The sequence below is a fragment of the Amblyraja radiata genome, chromosome 25 (genome assembly GCF_010909765.2).
Source record: "Amblyraja radiata isolate CabotCenter1 chromosome 25, sAmbRad1.1.pri, whole genome shotgun sequence".
NCBI classification, from domain to species: Eukaryota; Metazoa; Chordata; class Chondrichthyes; order Rajiformes; family Rajidae; genus Amblyraja; species Amblyraja radiata.
Genome location: NC_045980.1, coordinates 5672719 through 5691899, shown reverse-complemented (window position 1 = coordinate 5691899; position 19181 = coordinate 5672719). Strand labels below are relative to the sequence as shown.

At 39.4% G+C, this 19181-nt stretch overlaps 1 protein-coding gene across 1 annotated transcript in view; it reads left to right on the top strand.

The window, feature by feature from the left end:
* The window catches only part of fbxw8 (F-box and WD repeat domain containing 8), a 182592-nt gene extending 166713 nt beyond the window's left edge, over positions 1-15879 (top strand). The window contains exons 9-11 of the mRNA XM_033043117.1: positions 6833-7006; positions 8279-8395; positions 9304-15879. Of these exons, the coding sequence (XP_032899008.1) occupies positions 6833-7006; positions 8279-8395; positions 9304-9445 (433 nt within the window). The 3' untranslated portion in view covers positions 9446-15879. The remainder of the gene's footprint in view (positions 1-6832; positions 7007-8278; positions 8396-9303) is intronic.
* The last annotated feature ends 3302 nt before the right edge of the window (positions 15880-19181 follow it).

Below are 19181 nucleotides of genomic sequence, written 5' to 3'. Positions count from 1 at the left end.
GAAGAAACAAGTCAAAGGGAAAAAATACAAAATATTTCAATAATATCTTCTCCCAATTGGAACTCATAGCCTTCTCTTGCATTCTCCACTTCTCCAAACTTATCTTCATTGGATGTGCAAGGTTAGTGAACCTTGATTAGGTTCAAATGACATAATCAAATGATGTGGGTGAACCAGAATAAATGCTACTCACAAAACTCTTTAAGACAGGTGGCAAAGTTTCTAACCATTAAAAACTCTTGACACCTTTGACAAATGAATTCTGTATGAATATTGTTGATATTTTTTTAACATTTAAAAACTATTAAAAATAATTAATATTTATTAAGTTTGTTTACAAAAATTAACAAATAGCATATCAACTACTTCATTAATAATGAACACAAATGTAAATCAAAAAGATTACGCTAATTCGTCCTTTTTTTAACCCTATATATCTGCCATAAGATTGGAAAACAAATTTCCCTATGTAATTGTAAAGAAAACCACAGCTTTCTCCTGTTCTGCCATTGAATACCATGAGGGATCCACTAGTGAACTGCAGCCAAGAAATCCATTGCAGAGTCAGTCATCAAGGTCAAGGTTTAGACACAAGTAACTGCAGATGCTGGTTTACAAAGAGAGACACAAAGTGCTGGAGCAACTCAGCTGGTCAGGCAGCAGCTCTGGAAGACATTGATAGGCGAGGTTTTGAGTCAGGATCCTACAGACTGACTGTTGTATGGGGGAGAGAAATTTTGAGAAGAGAGGTTGAGAACAGGGCCTGGCAAGTGGGAAGTGGATACAGATGAGGGTTTGTATTTGGCAGATGGGTGGACAAAGGCCAGAGATGAAAAAAGAGGATTGCCCATGCGGGTGGGACACAGGAAAGAGAAATTTGTTGGACAGATCTGCCCAACAAGTAGATTGGATAAGAATGGAGAAAGAGGATTGCTCCCCTTTTAATATAGGAGCGATCCTTTTCTCCCCGATAAAATTGAACAATATAATATATAAGAAGAATCCAATTATTCACAGCGCAATACGAATTTGGAAACAAGTAAAAGTATTGAGGAATTTATCGCTTCTTTCTCCAATAGTTAATAATCCCTCATTCAAACCATCTACTATTGATAACACGTTTACCCATTGGGAAAGAATAGGAATTAAAATGATTGGAGATATGTATGAAATGGGAAACCTTCTACCATTTCAAAAATTACAATTAAAATACAACCTGAAAAGTAATCAATATTTCAAATATCTTCAAGTTCGAGACTACTTGAAAAAATACATACAAGGATATCAAATCTAACCTCAGATTTATTAGATGAAGGAATGAATAGAAAGACACTCAAGCAATATAATATCATATTTATATAATATAATTTTAAATATAGAAATGCCTTCGACAGAGGCAATTAGAATGGATTGGGAACGAGAATTACTGATAAAAATTCTGAAAGACAGATGGGAAAAACACTTGCTATATGTACACAAATGTTCGATTAATGTAAGACATAATTTAATTCAATTTAAGATTTTACATAGATTATATTACTCGAAAACTAGACTGAATAAATTTTTTCCAAATGTCTCTCCCATCTGTGACATCTGCATCTCAAAACGCCACTATAACACACTCTTTTGTCTCCTGTACAAAACTTTTTACAAAACTATTTAACACAAAACTGAACCCCAATACAGAACTAATTATCTTTGCATCAATGGAAGACGGATGTAAACTAACTACGTTTCAAAAATCTCTTCTTAACTATGGCTTAATAACGGCAAAAAAACATACTTACATTTTGGAAAAATACAGCCACACCAACGCTCAAAATGTGGATTACAAATATGTCTGAAATGTTACATCTTGAAGAAATTAGACCTCCTTTCAGGCAAAGCAGGCCAATTCTTAATGATTTGGTCTTCTTTTATCGACTTTTTACAAGCATATGGTGCAACATAACCTTAGAAATTAAACCTTTCAGAACCGGGTGAAGGGTGGATAAAGATATTAGATAGGTATATCTCTTTCAATCTCTTTACTTTTATTTCCTTTCTTTCTCTCTATCTTTTTCTTTTTCTCTTCTCTTTTTTCCACTCTATCCCCTTCTACCTTTTCTTCGGGCTTTCTTTACTATCTCACGAACTAACACTATCGTCACGGCTTATGATACTCTTTTCTTCTCTATCTTGGCTTGTCTCATTTTCTGTTCTATTCTGTTAAATTTGAAACAAGAAGTTTAACATGAACTGTAATATCTCATTATGTATTAGGTACTTATGAACTACATTATTGTACAATAAAAAATATTAAAAAAACAAATAAAAAAAAGATTTGCAAGCTTGCATTTCCATGATCCCCTATTCATAGCAGTGTTACAAAATTTTGAGATTTTAAAAATCAAGTCTGTAATTTATCCCATCAGATAAAGCATAAAAATAAGTTTAAGTTGACACCTAATTCACTTTCATATGTTCAGTATTTAAAAGGTTATGGCCATTTTCATACTCGGAAATTAGCATCTTGTTCCCTATTGCTTTTCCATTGACTTAACACAAAAGCTGTGATCGAGAACAGTCAAAAGCCCATAACTTTCTTAAAAATTAAGAGAACTGAAAGAAATTTTCAGTTATTATAGATTGAAGCATTCTGAAACAAATATGAAACAATCTTACTTAGATGACTTGAAATTAAAGCATATAATTAGTTAGTTACCTAATTGTAGCTAATTACAAAATTCAATTACTAGATCTAAACATCTATCCATTTCTTAAGAATAGATTAACATTTTTAAATAGCCTAAGTGTCCAAATAACATTCACACAAGAATTCACAATATAACATAATTTTAAAATCTCATTGTCATGGGTTTATAGGCCAAATGGAAGGAATTTAATGTTTAATACCTGTAAATTAATGGCCATTTAAATCAGCTTGCGAGTGGGTTTCTCTGGAACGCGATCAATTGGAATTATAATAATAATAATAATAATATATCTTTTATTGTCATTGCACGTCAGTGCAACGAGATTTAGTGTGCAGCTCCACTGATGTACAAGAAAGGTAAATAAATACAATACATAAATAAACAAGCTGAATTGATTGACGTGACCATCTGAGGGAGACTGTCCAAAGGGGGTGGGTGGGGGGGCACTCATTAGGGCCGGTTCAGAGCCGCTATAGCTCTTGGGATGAAACTGTTCCTGAGTCTGGAGGTTCGGGCGTAGAAGGCCTTGTAACGTCTGCCGGAGGGAAGTAGTTGAAACAGACCGTGGCAGGGGTGTGATGAGTCCTTATGGATGCTGAGGGCCTTCCTGAGGCACCGCGTGTGGTAGATGCCCTCCAAGGCTGGTAGCTCTGTCCCGATGATCCTCTGCGCTCTGTTGACGACGCGCTGAAGAGCTCTCCTCTCCGCCTCCGTGCAGCTGAGATACCACACAGAGATGCCATACGTTAGTTGCGGTTGCGGTGATTTAGTCCCCATATCGGCAGCAAAAACACTGTCGGTTCGTACGGGGGGAAAAATCACCGTTTCTCAACTTAAAATGTGAATTAAATGCATCTTAAGAAACACTTTTATACATAAAAATAAACTTCTTTCTTTTACCTGTCCCCTACGTAAAATCCGTCCCCGTTGTCGGCGTTGACGGCTTCAGGAGCTGATTTTAAAATCGCTCCAGCGATTAACTTGTCGGGCGAATTTTTAAAAAAAATACACGGAACGCCCATTGGAACGATTCTTCAGCAAAAGCTTGCACTCCAACAAAATATAATCCAGCACAAGGTAGGAGAAAAGCGCGTTTTAACCCCGCCCCCCCCCCCTCAAACGCGCCAAAATCGCGCACACGGCCAGTGGCAGAATTGCAGCGCCGCTGAAGGTAAGTATTGTAACATACCTACTATTCATGCACCTCTGAAAATAGTACCATTTCATTTAAAAACAGAAAATATTGGAATTACTCAGCCTGTCAGGTACATTTGTAGAGAGAGAAAAAAACAGAATAACTGATTGGATAAATTGTATCTACATATTTTGTTTCTCAAAATCTTTCCACTGACTGGATAGCACGCAACAAAAGCTTTTCACTGTACCTCGGTATGTGACAATGAATTAAACTAAACTAAAAAAAAGTACAGGGGTTGTACACAACTATATTAAATTGCTTCCATCTATCAGTCATTTCACCAAACTGCCTCTTACATGGGCTTCTTCTTCTTGCGTATGGCGTGCACAGCCTAAAGTTGTAAGACAACTTGTTCTGTTTGATCTTCTGTTTGTGCACGCCAGGTTGATTGCATTTGTCGAAACTAGGATGAAAGATGTTGGAAACTTAATTTATGCTTTCAAATTTAAAGTTAAAATCCATCAATTTCTAAAGATGATTTTTCTCCCGCAGCTTTTATATTTATTTCAGACAATACCGATATATCTTCCCAAATCTTTCTTTAAAAAAAATGATCACTAACTTCATTTGGGACTACAAAAGGTCACCGAATACATAAACGACACCTGTGCAAATCCAAAGAGAATGGAGGACTAGCCTTACCCAATTTCCTCACTTACTACTGGGCAACGAATATTAAAACCATAATCTTCTGGTTGGATGATTCACACCAACAGGCCAACTGGCTAAAAAAGGAAAGAGAAGATTGCTTGCCTTTCTCCAAAGGCTCGATTGTCCTGTCTCCAATACCCCTGAATAAGTCAATGTACGATCATAACCCTATAATACATGGTATCTGGAAACAGTTGAAGTTCAGTCTCAAATTGAGAGACAAGTCTCTCATTCTTCCTATTGCAAACAATCCCTCTTTTAAACCCTCTACTTTAGATGGTGTTTTCACCCACTGGAAGAACAAAGGAATCAACACTGTGCGAGACCTATATTGGAAGGGGACCTTTTCCTCCTTCCAAGAGTTGCGGGAGAAATACGATTTGAATACTAATAATTTTTTCAGATATCTTCAGGTTAGGGACTATGTGAAAACATACATTCAAGACTACAACACTGCAAGTCCAGATAAACTCGATGAATGTTTGAATAGACATGCAGATACAGAGAAGTTGATATCCTACATTTACAATGTTCTTCAAAACATCAACACCCCATCATCTGAGGTTTACAGGTGTGGATGGGAAGATGAGATGGGTCAATAAATCTCAAATGATATATGGGACGAAAGCTTACAATATACCATTATTTGCTCCTTAAATGCCAGACATTGCCTGATACAGTTCAAAGTGCTGCACAGGTTATACTTACTCAAAAACCAAACTGAACAAAATTTTCCCCAGTGTTTCCCCTCTTTGCGATAAGTGTCAGTTCCAAGAAGCCACTTTAACCCACAGTTTTGTACATGGTACAAAAATAGAAAGTTTTTTGCCGGATGTATTCAGCGTCCTCTCCAATATACTGAAAATCCCATTCGAGCCAAACTCAAAACTGATAATACTGGGAGTATCAGAGGCATGTAGTAAATTGACTGCTTTTCAGCTACGCTTTGTCGGCTATGGACTAATTTCAGCAAAAAAACTCATACTTAAATTCTGGAAAAATGCTGAAGTTCCTCCAGTGAAGATGCGGATTACAGAAATGACTGACACATTACATCTAGAGAGAATTAGGTTTATCTTGAATGATAAACCGGAGCAATTTTTTAAAATAGGGTCACCTTTTATTGATTTTCTCGAGCAACACAATATTTGAACACATTCGAAATTCCTCTTAGGGCTGGATGAGCGGGCGTATGGGTGGGTCGAGGGGTATATCTCCCCTCTTTTTTCTTTTTTCTCTCTTCTTCTTTCTCTCTCTTTTAAATATAATGTCTTTTTTGGAATGTGTTAAAATTGAAGCTATTCACAAAGCTGTAAAATTGTCAAGTTTTTTGTACAAATGCTTCCAAGAAAAACATTGAAACCAAAATGCATAAATTTCTGTCAGATTGCTTTCGAATTAAGAAGCATGAAATAATGGATGCCATCGACCACATCATTGTTTTATAACTGATGGCACTAAATTTGTGTTGATAGTAAATTAAATATGATTTAGTTATTGTCAGTAGGATTATGAGACTTTTTATGTATGAGTGTGGATTTCACATCAACACATTGAATACTCTTATTATGCAAATAGTAACAGAACAGTTAATGCTAAACAATCTGCTTGAACTTGTTTGTGAGGAAGAGTTGCATTTAAATCACTGTCCAATTAATATGGTACATGTTGCACCATTGCTCATATCTAATGCAGTAATTACTAACATGTTTCACAAACAAAAAAAATACACTGTCTTTTTAACACCCTGAGAAAAGTATGTTGCACTAGAGCATTGTGGTAATCTATAAAATAATCAAGCTGGTATTTTAAGAGATTAATATATCAATAAAATGTTTTACAAAGTCCCATCTGTCAATGTCATACTATTTATAGTTTGGTGGTCCTAATGTTGTTGCGAATGTGTAGATTATATAGATGCACATGAGTCCTTTAAAAAAAAAGCATAGTGGTGCAGCTGGTAGAGCTGCAACCTCACAGCACCAGGGTCCCAGGTTTGATCCAGACCTTGGGTGCTCTCTGTGTGGAGTTTACACGTTCTCCCTGTGACCACATGGGTTTCCTCTAGCTTCCTTCCACATCTCAAAGACGTGCAGGTTTGTAAGTTAATTGCCCCTAGTGTGTCAGGAGAGGATGCAAAAGTGGGATAACATAAGGCTTGTGTGAATGAGTGATCGATGTTCAATGTGGATTCGGTAAACTGAAAGGCCTGTTTTCTTGCTGTATCTTGATATTAAACTAAATACTTCAACACAGCTTTAAGTGTATCTCAAATGTTTTCTTCTAGGGTGAGAGTATATGACCTTCGGACAAGCAAGGCAGTGATATCTCTTTATGGCCATCAACTTGGTGTATCTTGTGTGCAGATGGATGACTGGAAGATTGTCAGTGGTGGTGAAGAAGGATTGGTTTGTGTGTGGGAACAAAGAATGGGAACAAAGCTCTGGGAAATGCATTCCAGGTATGAATTCATTAAACTTGGAATCTGATTTTTTTTAATGTAATAGAAGGTAAATATTTATGTTCTATTTCTGAAAACCTAAAGGAAATAAATTTCAGTTGTAACATTTCATTCACTAAAATGTAGCTTTAATTCAGGCAGTCAAAACCAGAAGGATTGAATGGAGTTTTCTGAAAATCTATTTTTCATGGCCTAAATTTGAACATTTCCATTTGGTGTGTTTATCCTAAAATAAGTTTTAAATTCTGATTTGTTCTTAATGTGCAGTTGCTGTTAAATAGGTAATGTTAAAGTTTGTTTCCAACACAATCAAAAATAGTATATAAAATAGCAGAGGCAAATCATGGCTGATCTTGTAGTGTCATTTTCCTGCACTAACCTCATATTCCAGGTTCCCTCATAAACTATGCGATTAATAATAAACTGAGATTAATAATATGTTTGTTTGATTAAGAATTGTTAACCAGAAGACAAATAAATTTCCGCCTTTTAGAATAATGTCAGAACATTTATTTGAAGTTTGCACAAGATATTTTACTTAAAGGACAGCATTGCTCAGCCTATGTACTATTGCAGTAGTAATATTTACTCAAGAGTGTTAAGAACTCAAATTCTTGAAATTTGAACAGACAACCATTTGAATTTCCTGTTCTTTCTTCAGGTTAATAATGTCTCCTTGCTCGGGTGTGGTTCCATAACCACTAGAGCCTCCTGAACATTCCTAATGTTTGAGGCTTGTTGCTGTGCATCGGCAGACTATTCAGTCATGTGCCATCACCACATCTGAACCCAATTATATCTTGAACAGAGGACCATACATGCAGAGCAGGAATCATTGGATAACAATTAAGAAAACAGTCTGAGCCCAGAGCCTCATAAAGCAATTGGACTGGCACTGCCTCTTCATTGAAATCAGTTCTATACTGTTAAGAGATTGAATTAAACCTTCTTGTTCCAAAATTGACTTAGCAAATCCAGTCAGCTGAACGGAACACTAAGATATTTTTAACTTGATGGTTTAGGGTACATATATGTTTCTGAAGCATCTAAATGTAAAATAAAGCAAGAAATAAATAGAGAAATACTAAGTGTTGGAAATATAAAATAGTAATAGAAAATGAAACAGTTCCATGGATTATTAATTTATATTTTGAAGGATAAAATATTGTGGATTAGAACTGCTATTCTTCAGTTGCTGATTGACTATCCATAGAAAAGAGAAATTGCAGTTACAAAGAGAACCCAAGTTAATTTTGTCATTTAAAATTCCAGACACCCTGTACGGCACCTACGTTTTAGTGCACACACACTGATCACAGCAAATATACCCAATGAGAAATGCCCAAGAGGTGCCAGCATCATGGATGATGACTTAACTGCTCATCGTAGGTAAGACAAATTAAAGCATGATTGTGTCATATGTGTGCAAATCACAGACAGAGAATATCATCTATGCCTCCTTCAGTTAAAGTTAACAATAAAATTTTACTCATGCGCCTGTATTGTGTATTTGTGAAAGCTTCATTTCAGCAGGCTAGGCAGATAGGGATGTAGGTAGAAATAAGTGGCTTTGGCACACTGATACAAAGCTAAGTTACGGGTCAAATCTACGACCAATGTTGTGAGCAGCCGAGCCTGGTTTCAGCCAGGGCATCATGGAGAGGGATGGAGCTGGAACCTGGGGAATAGAGTTTGTCTTTGTCCGTCCAATTGGATGAACATTCCGACAGTGACTCTTATTTTAAAGGCTTTGTCTGAACCTGAGACACATGACTGCTTTGGAATCATATAGATAAGGTTGTTTAATATGGAAGATAGACACAAATGCTGGAGTAACTCAGCGGGACAAGCAGCATCTCTGGAGAGAAGGAATAGGTGGCGTTTTGGGTTGAGACCGTTCTTCAGACTTCAATATGGAACTGGTTATTTCATTCCAATGCAACTAAAATGATGAAGCTACTGGAGTTTTTAAGACTGTTGCTGCCAGTTGACACAAAAGCAAAAAAAACCCAACTGTAATAAAGATAAGCAACAAAGTTTTAATTACTTCTTATGCAAGAAATGGATATGTTCTTTATTTCTCCTTCACATCTCCTTCACCCTGCTAAAATAACACAAAATATAAGAATTTTTCTTATCAAACGTGAACTTATTTTCCAATTCCTTAATCAAAATGTAAGCACTGAATGCATAATGATCTTTTATGAAAAGCTGCACTAATTCACAGATTAAATTACAAATTTATTGCAAGATTTTTAAATATCTCTTAATATCAGTTACCATTTATTGTTTTACAGACATCGTGGAATTATTTATGTCTACGACTTCTCAGTGAATAAGTCAGCCCCAGTATTACCAATTTGTTGTTCGTCGTATGATGAAGATGTTGGCTACAACTATAACATAGCACTTTCAATGCCATATGATCGGATCAGATGAGTATCTGTCATCTTATGAAGATATTGGTTCTATTAACATCACAAATTAATTCTGAAAGCAAGCTTGCATTTCTTTATGAAAGGAAATATCGCTTCACAAGAAATCAAAGGAGGCAACAAAATATTGGAGAGACAATTGAACTGAAAAAGAACTTCTCCAAAAGCCTTTTCTATGTTCCTATCGAATGGCAAAGAAATACGATATAAGCAGCAATTTTTAACGATATTTCCGTGGAATCATCAGCTGCCCATCACAATACATTTGTGAAAGACCTCATCTTTACTTTTCAGTTATTATTTATTTTATTTGCTATTCTCTTTTTCATGTTCCATGTAGTAATTTGGATTTTAGAACAATGCTGGGGTGGGAGGAGACAGCGGCACAAACTTTTGATTCAGATGAAACAGCATAAATCACGGAGAGGTTTATCTGTAAATTCAAAGTTGCAAATAATGGAAGGAAAGCTAAATATATAACTATTTTGAACAAATAGTGTTTGCTTTTATATTTGATTTTTAACAAATTTCTGATATTATGATTGACTCTTCAATTAGACCCTTTGAATCAAATCCCACCGAGAATATCAATCCAATGGAATAGCAGTTTCCATATATGCAATTTGACCACTTGTTGTTTGATCAAAGGCAGTGATGGACAAGCCACATTTTTTCCACACAGATCCTTGGACCGTAATGGAGTGTAGGTATTGGGACTGATTCATTTTGTACTCATTAGCAGAATCAAGGTGCCATTGACAAGCCCAGCAATGCAGGATATAGGCACCATTGGGAAGATGGTGCCTTCTGCAACTATTCCAGTAAACACGGTGAAGATAATCCTGGTGCACTGTTCGGAGTAAATTCATAACCAGGTGACTATGAATGGACAGCAATATTTCTGCTTAATTCCATTTTCATTTTGTGATGTGGCTGAGAACTTGTGGTATTCCATTGCGCACACTACGCTCACTGCTGGAAGAGTTTGCAGATTTAAGAATGACTTTCAAAGAAACCTTGGTGGATATTTGCAGTGCATTTTGTTGTGGATACATGCACACTGCAGACACAGTGTGCAGGTGTTGGGAGGAATGAATGCTGACATCAGCTGAACTACTATGTTTTGGAAAAAAAATACAATGTGATGGAATAACTCAGCAGGTCAGCCAACATCTAAGGTGAACATCAATAGATGGCATTTTAGGTCAGGACCCTTCTTCAAACTCTGGTCTATAGAAGGGTCCCGACCTGAAACATCACCTATCCCATGTTCTCCAGAGATGCTGTCTGACCCGCTGAATTAATCTAGCAATTTGTGTCTTTTTTTGTAAACCAGCATCTGCAATTTTTTGTTTCTGCTTTGTTCTGGATGAGTGTTAAACTTTGTGTGCTTTTGGAGCTGCAAGAATCTAGGTAGATGGATATTATTACATCACATTCCTGACATAAACCTTTTGATGGTTTAAAGGTTTTGGGGAACGAAGAAGTGAGTCACGAGCTGCCTCAACCCTGCTTTTCAATTTACCTTATTTATCCGGCTGCATCCGTTAAATCATTGGTCACCGTGATCCTTATCCCTCTCAGGATGTTAATGGTGAGGGATCGATTATGGTAATTATCTTGAATGCAAAGAGAAGGTGGATGATCATTGTCTGGTATCTGTGTGGTGCAAACATAGCTGACACCAACTGTTATTCAGATCATGCTTCACATAGACATGGGTTCGTTCATTATCTGACATAGTGGAGGGAGGGAGGGAGGGATTGAGCAGCTCAAGATTGGTTGAGCTTGGGCAACAGCAATAAGGAACTTCTGCACCAACCTCTGTTCCAGCAGCTACAAGTACGTTCCGTTGAGCTTGATATGACTCCATTCAATGAAGAGTATTGCCCTTAATCTCCTTCAGCTTCACTTTTACTACGGTGCCTTGGTCGCATACTTCATTGTTGTCAAGTGTAGTAACTTTCATCCCATCTGACAATCTGCTCTTTTATACACATGTACAATCAAAGGTCCTGGCAGAGACCAACTAACAGGTTATCAGTGAATAAGTGCCAAGTCTAAGTACTCCTGATGATAACTTTATTCACTGTTGTGATGATTGGGAATATGGTAGCAATTGGTCAAATTACATTTGATCTGCTTTTCCCCATGAAAGAATATACCCGAGGCAATTTTCTACATTGTGGATTAATATCAGTATTATATAGCTGCACCATTACTGCGAAGATCAAGATCTTAAGACATACAGTACTACAAGATCTCACATTTTAGATTCAGCCATTTTAGTTTTAAGCCTCACCCTGGTTAAGGTTATTTGCTCATTATACTCGGGTGCAAGCCTTGAGCATCTGACTCGAGTAAAATATAAATCATAACTTAGACAATATCATCTATTGTTTATATGCCAAATAAATGATTAACTGTTTAATTTTATTAATATACAGATATATATATATTGATAGCAAAGCCAGCACTTTCAGTCCTTTGAAAGATGGTAATATTTGAACCATCACAGTCTGTCCGATGAAGATATTCCAGAGTGTGATGGGAAGAGGAGTTCAGAACTAAGACAGAACGACAATGAAGGAACAGTGAAATGTTTCTACATTAGCTTGTTGTGTGACTCGGAGGAGAACATAAGTCGATGGTGTTCTCATATGCTTGCTGCCATCATCCTTCTAAGTAGTGGAGGCTCTGGGATTGGAAGAAGAGGTGCTGCTAAAGCTTTAACGTATTTCTGCACTACATTTTATAGATGGTATCCACTACAGTTGGTTGTGGTGGAAATATGTATTTAGGATGGAGGAAAGAGTAACATACAAGTAGCTGCCTTTTCCTGTGTGGTGTCCTTTATGAGAATTATTGGAGCTGCATTCATTCAGGCAAATGGTGACTATTCCATTACACCAAATCATATATCAATTTCCACCCAGCTTATACTTTCACCTGATGATTTCCCCCCTAACTCTTCCCTTCAATACTTTTGTTACTCTCCAGAGAAGAGGATAGTGACCAATAGCCACATCAAACTCATGACTTCTATGGCAACTTTGACTACATTTCCTCCCATTCTACTTGTAAGGTTCTTAAAGATGTAATCACATGTTCTCACAGCTCTTCCTTCCACTCTACTATTTCCAATGTGTCTCCCTTTTCCCTCCTACTGGTTTCCAATTGGCCTTAGTTGACAGGGCTCTTAATCATTGTTGCATTTCCCCCAGTAATGCCACCCAAAACAAAGATAGCATTCACTTTCATGTCACTTTCAGCACCCAAGCTTCACGGTTCAATGGATTGCCCTCCTTATGTTTGTATTTCAGTATTCCATTACACTTCTGACGTATAATGATGGAAAAGGTCTAGGTCAGATGTTAATCACTTGCGTAAGGATATCCAGCCCCTGACCTCATACTGTATGTAGCTCTATTATTTATATGGTTCAGTGGTTTCTTTCTTATCACGTGTTCCAAGGTGCAGTGATATAAGCATAAGCACGATCTCCTGGTTAGTACAGAATGTACAGAACAGCTTACTGAGTCTGTGTGCGAGGCGCCATTTTACAGTCTTAGTTACAGCTGGCCACAAAGGCCCATTGGAATCATCGCCACCATCCCTGTTGTCCCGTGAATAATTGTCCATCTCCTTGCATGCCCCTCTTCACCCCTTGTTCCCCGGGGTGGAGGTGTTGGAGGGGATGGGAAGGGGGGCAGCCAACCTCGAGGGCGCAAAATATAAGACCACCCGGATTCGTCGACCAGGCCCTTTGTCCAGTGTTCGCCACCGTCGCCCTCCATCCTCCTCGTGGGTTCCCTCTCTGGGCGGGTTCTCGATTCCACGGCAGGTGGGGAGCCAGGCCCGCCATTGGTATTGGCTGCAGCTCGCCGGGATTACTTTTGCCGAACACGGCTCGCCTGGTTCAATTTAGTTTCTTGTAATGATGTCCCACAATTATTAAACTTATCAACCTCGGTGAATGTCGAGGATAAGTGGTGAGATTATTTTATTGTAGTTGGTCATATGCTTGGCAGCTGTAATGTAAATATTGTAATCCATACCTAAATGTAGTCCAGGTCGTGTTGCATGCAGACATGGCCTTCTTTATTTTCTCAGAAAATAAAACAAATAGTTGGAACTCCTCAGCAAATCGGACAGCATCAATGAAGACAGGGAGGGTTCAATGAGCATTAATCAAATGCCAAAAGGCAAAAATAAAACCAGTTTTAAGCTGCATGAAAATTGAAGAGAGATGGTGAGAACATAAATGTTCGTGTTAGAGTAGAGAGCAGGAGAGATTCAGTGACAAAAGGATGATTGAACTGAGTGAAAGTGGATGTTAAAGTCTGTAACAAGTAACAAATCGTTTGATCAGGTGGTGTAAATAAAATAACAATATCAAAAATGTGAGATACTGAGGCTGGAATTGCAGACTATCTGAAATAGTTCACCAATGTTAAGTGCAGAAAATTGTAATATACATTATTGAAAGATGTGGCATTGAACTTCAAGGTTGCATTGGACATCATTGGATAGATTAGAAATAACCTGGAGAAGGTTAGGTTTATATTTGCAGAATCTTGTACATTTGAGATGTCAACATATTGGTTAACAGATCTTGTAAAGTATTCTTTTCTCAAATATAGATACTGTAAGTTAAAAAAGAATTTTTTAATCAACATTTGATTGTAAGAACCTAGGTAAGAGGGCTGGGCAGAGTTGTCAAAATAAATAGGTAACAGAAAAATAATTTACATTTGATATTAAATGTTTTCTTTCTATTATTAAAAAAATGTTAAAGGCAGCTGTAATGTCTGATTTGTTGTCTAATAGATCATGAATGATCCCATATTGATATGATGATTAATTGGCAACAGATTACTTCAGCAAAGTATATTGATTCTGATTTATGAGTGTTTTCTATGACTTGCATAAAATGAAGCAAGGCTTTCATTTTGTTTAATTATCAGGTTGCACTACTGCAAATGCATTACCATTCATCTAGTAACTTTGGAAAAATGTAGGATTAAGTCAAATGCAGATTTATAACTGGTGAACATTAAAACTGTGCTAGGTTCAATGACAAAGTAAAATTATCTCTCTCATCTGAAAAAAAATTATACTAGTGCATTGGAATAATAAATCCAAGGATAACAAACCCACCACAATCAATAACATTACCCCGGAGATAAAGGAATGAATTCATTTGCCTGGAAAAGTGTCACTGCTATAACATAACAGGGGCACAGAGGAAAGTAAATTCAAGAACTAGAACAGTCAATCTGTTCTTTATCTCGCTGTGGAACATCTGGATATGGGCATAAATATAAATGAAGACAAATAAATGTAAGCTTCTTCCATGGTGATGTCCATAGCACATTTTTAAATAGCATAGAATACTGAAATCGTACGAGATGAATTCACAAACCAGGGACCTTTTAAATCAACTGCTGCATGAGAGAACAAATGCAGATTATCTTTCAAACGGTTCAAAGGATAAGTTAGGCATGGTTGAGCTTGACAGTGGTGCTGAATACAACCAGACACAAAAAGTACCAGACTGGGGTCCAGAAAGGAGGCCTAACCAGGGTTGGCCCAAGGACACGTATTGAAGCATAGAGGAGACAAAAATTGTGTGGCATCATCAAAATGGCCACAGCACGGACACTCTCTCAAAAAAAATCTCATGGACCATTTTGTATAAGGTTATAAATGAAAAAATTAAGCAATTTCATTTTGATGATAACTGTAAAAAATATTTTTCTATTACAATCAAAATGATACAATTAAGATTTCTTAAATCCAACTTTTTAAGTATTGAAATCCCATTTTACTAGCTATTTACATTGCTCAATGCAAATTAATGGATAACCTAATGCAAATTAATGGATAACCTAAATCTTTTGTTATTTGATTCCATTTTGATGTAGATTAATTCTTGTTGTCGCCGCAATAACAAGCATATTGTCCGCAAAGGTTGGCAAGATCATGATTCAAGAGAATATCTGTATGATTACTACAAGACAAACTGATTAAAAAAAAAACAAATAAAGAAAATGAAAAGGGCATTATGATTTAAATCTGTAATTGAAATATCAAGTACAAGATCCCAATGTTTTTCAGACTCTTCATAATTTCATTTCAATTGTTAATCGTATTGTGGTTTTGAAATATTTGTGAGCTTCAGCCTTGAAATGCACTGCAAATCTTTATTTACAAATATTTATTATGAACCACGTTCCACCACTATGACTGCTGTCTATAGTTTCACGTTAGTTAGTAATTGTTAAAATGGTTTCCAACGAGATACAGTGACTGTTTAAATTTGTTTACAATCGTTCATATATCCAACAACCAACAGGTGTTGAGTATTGTATATGAAGTTTTGCTTGCATTATTTTTGTAATATTTTTGATAGTATTAAATAGTTTTGAAAAACATCTTTTAATCAATTTCCTTGAATTTTTCAAAGAATATTTCAACCATAAAAAAAATACCCTGAAAAATATTTTGAGTTTCGAAGTAAGTCATTTCAGCCACTAGATGGCAGTACAATTACATCCTTATAAAGAGATAATCATAATTTTAAAGCACCGCTCACTGGTGAAAATATGTAGTTTTACAATAATATACTACAATATTGTAGAAAGGTTATATTGATCATGTACAGGAGGTAGAATAAAGCAAATGCAGCATGTTTAATATAAAGTTCATTTGTATGCAGTTTTATTACAACTTTCAACAGAATTATTATATGATGAATTGAAGTAATCATCGGTGTTCACTCAAAACGAGTATGACTGTCCTCTCCTCTCCATAGGGTCGTCTGCTTGTGGGTCTGCAGATGTCTGTAGAGGCCGATCCGCGATCCACACACCTTGGTGCAATGTGGGCAGTGGAGACTTGTGGTGGTTGGTAGTCGTCGAGCCCCCTTCTCTCTCTCCAGGCTGTGCTGTCGCTTTGTCTCTGCGACTCAGCGTAGTTCCATTTCGTGACGTGCAGCTCCTTCCTGCACAGATTTCCTCCAGGAGCGCCTGTCCAGTGCAATGTGCTCCCAGTTGCTCGATGTGATGTGGAATTTTCTTGATGTTATCATTGAAGCGTTTCTTTGGACTGCCGGGGGCTCGCCAACCTTTCTTCAATTGAGAGTACAGGATTGTTCAGGGATACGTTTGTAGGACATGCGGATGACGTAGCCAGTCCATTGAAGTTGGTGCTGTATTATTGTGGTGGTGATGCTGGTCATGATGGCTTCCGCCAAAACGCTGATGTTGGTGCGTTTGTCCTCCCAGCTGATCCTCAGACTCTTTTGTAAGGATCTTTGATGGTATTGTTTCAGGGTTCTCAGGTGCCTGCTGTAGGTGGTCCATGACTCGTTTCCTTACAACAGAGTGGAGAGGACAACGGCTCTGTAGACCAGCAGTTTTGTTTGAGCCTTTAGGTCTCAGTCTTCAAAGACTCATCCTGAGTCTGGCGTAGGCACAACTCAGGCGATGGTTGACCTCAGAGTTTTTGAGGAAAGAATGCTGCCAAGGTTGGGGAAGTGGTCAACATGTTCAAGTATGGTGTAGTCCACTTTTATAGTGGGTTGGGTAGATGGCTGGTTGGGTGGAGGTTGATGTAGGGCCTGGGTCTTTTGATATTTAAGGCTAGGCCCATGGCTCTGTATGCCTTGGCAAAGGCATTCAGGTTGCCCTGGTGGTCTTCTGCAGAGTGTACTGCAATGGCGCAGTCATCCGCGTACTGAAGCTCCATGATGGCGGTGTTACTGACTTTGCTCTTGGCCTTCAACCTATTAAGGTTGTAGAGTCCACCATCAGTTCTGTAGAGGATAGGGATCCCCTGTGGCAGCTCTTCACCTCTCAATGAGGTGAAGTATTAAGTGGGGGGGGGGGAGGGGGAGTGTGGGGGGGGAGGGGGAGTGTGGGAGGGGGGAGTGTGGGCGAGGGAGGGGGGTGTTGCGGGGAAGAGAGCTCGGAGGAAAAACGGGGGAAGAGCCATGGGGGAGAGGGGGGTATCTCGGGGGAGGGGGGCAGGAGCCAGGAAGGGGGACCAGAGGCAACGTGCTGGAGCTGGGGGGGTGGAGGATTTTTAAACCTCACTAACTTTTGCAATATGCCACCGATCGGAATGAAACTTGTTGCACTCGCAGCACAGGAGAACGGTGAGTAAGCTGGCGAAAAATCGTAGCGCTATCGCGTACCATTTTTGCGCAAATATAAAAAAACGCGCAAACCGGAGGAGCACAAGATCAGAGTTTTAGTTATGTACTAGACCCGTTGGGTCTGTTCCCCCAACGTGCGGTTGAGAGGGGGGGGGCGGCATGCGGCGTCACACACATTAACCACCCCCGCACACACACTAACTACCCCCCCGCACACACGCTAACTACCCCTCCTGTTAATATATTAATATTATTAATTTGCTCCTTTTACCCCATAATTGGCCTATCTACTGACGCATAGCCCCCAACTCGCAGGCGTGTCTAGAGAGGGAGGGGGGGGGGGAGAGAGAGGGAGGGAGAGGAGAGAGAGGGAGGGGGGAGAGGGAGGGGGGTGGAGAGGGGTTAGGAAGAGAGAGGGGGAGAGGGAGGGAGGGAGGGGGGCAGAGGGGGGCAGAGAGAGGGGGGGAGGGAGGGGGTGAGAGGGGGGGGGGGACAGAGGGGGGGGCAGGGAGGGGGGAACTGCCTCGCGGGGCCGGTCCCACTTCGATCGGCGGAGGCGTATGAGGGGGGATCTTATAGAAACTTACAAAATTCTTAAGGGGTTGGACAGGCTAGATGCAGGAAGATTGTTCCCGATATTGGGGAAGTCCAGAACAAGGGGTCACAGTTTAAGGATAAAGGGGAAATCTTTTAGGACTGAGATGAGAAAAACATTTTTTATACAGAGAGTGGTGAATCTCTGGCATTCTCTGCCACAGAATGTAGTTGAGCTATATTTAAGAGGGAGTTAGATGTGGCCCTTGTGGCTAAAGGGATCAGGAGATATGGAGAGAAAGCAGGTACAGGATACTCAGTTGGATGATCAGCCATGATCATATTGAATGGCGGTGCAGGCTCGAAGGGCCAAATGGCCTACCCCTGTACCTATTTTCTATGTTTCTATGAGTTGTGCGGGGCTGGTCCCGACATCGCGCGGGGCTCCAAAAATCTTGCACTGTCCGATAATCTCGCGCGCCAACGGCCTGTCGTCCCGCAGGCGCATCTCGACGGCGTACGCATAACGCGTGGCGTTGCACGATGACGTCACCGCCCGCGTGCCATTGCGTGATGACGTCACCGCCCAACGCCGTGCAACGTCCAAATTCAATCGGCCCGCCTCCTGCCCAGCTGATTGATGAGTATGATGTCGGGACCAGCCCCGCACAACTCCATACGCATTGGGACCGGCCCCGCGCGGCTGTACGCCTCAACGACCACGTTTGGTCGCGCTAGACGCAGGCAATCGCATGCTGGTGGGACAAGCCCTTAATACCCCGCGCGACAATAACTGCCGCCACCATGTTCAAGCTGGTGTCCGGCTGTGACCTCCGGTGACCTCCCGATCTGCAGAGTATTTTGAGAAGGGGGGAGGGGGTTGGAGTGAGCTGGTGGGCGGGCGTGGGAGCTGCGGGAGGCGTGGCGCGAGCGTACTTGGAGCGGGGGGGGGGGAGTGGAGGTGAGCCGGGCTGCCAAATGACGAGAGAGAATCGGCTTGGATTGGTCGGCATGTGGGCATTGTGACGTTAGCAGCTGGTAAGAG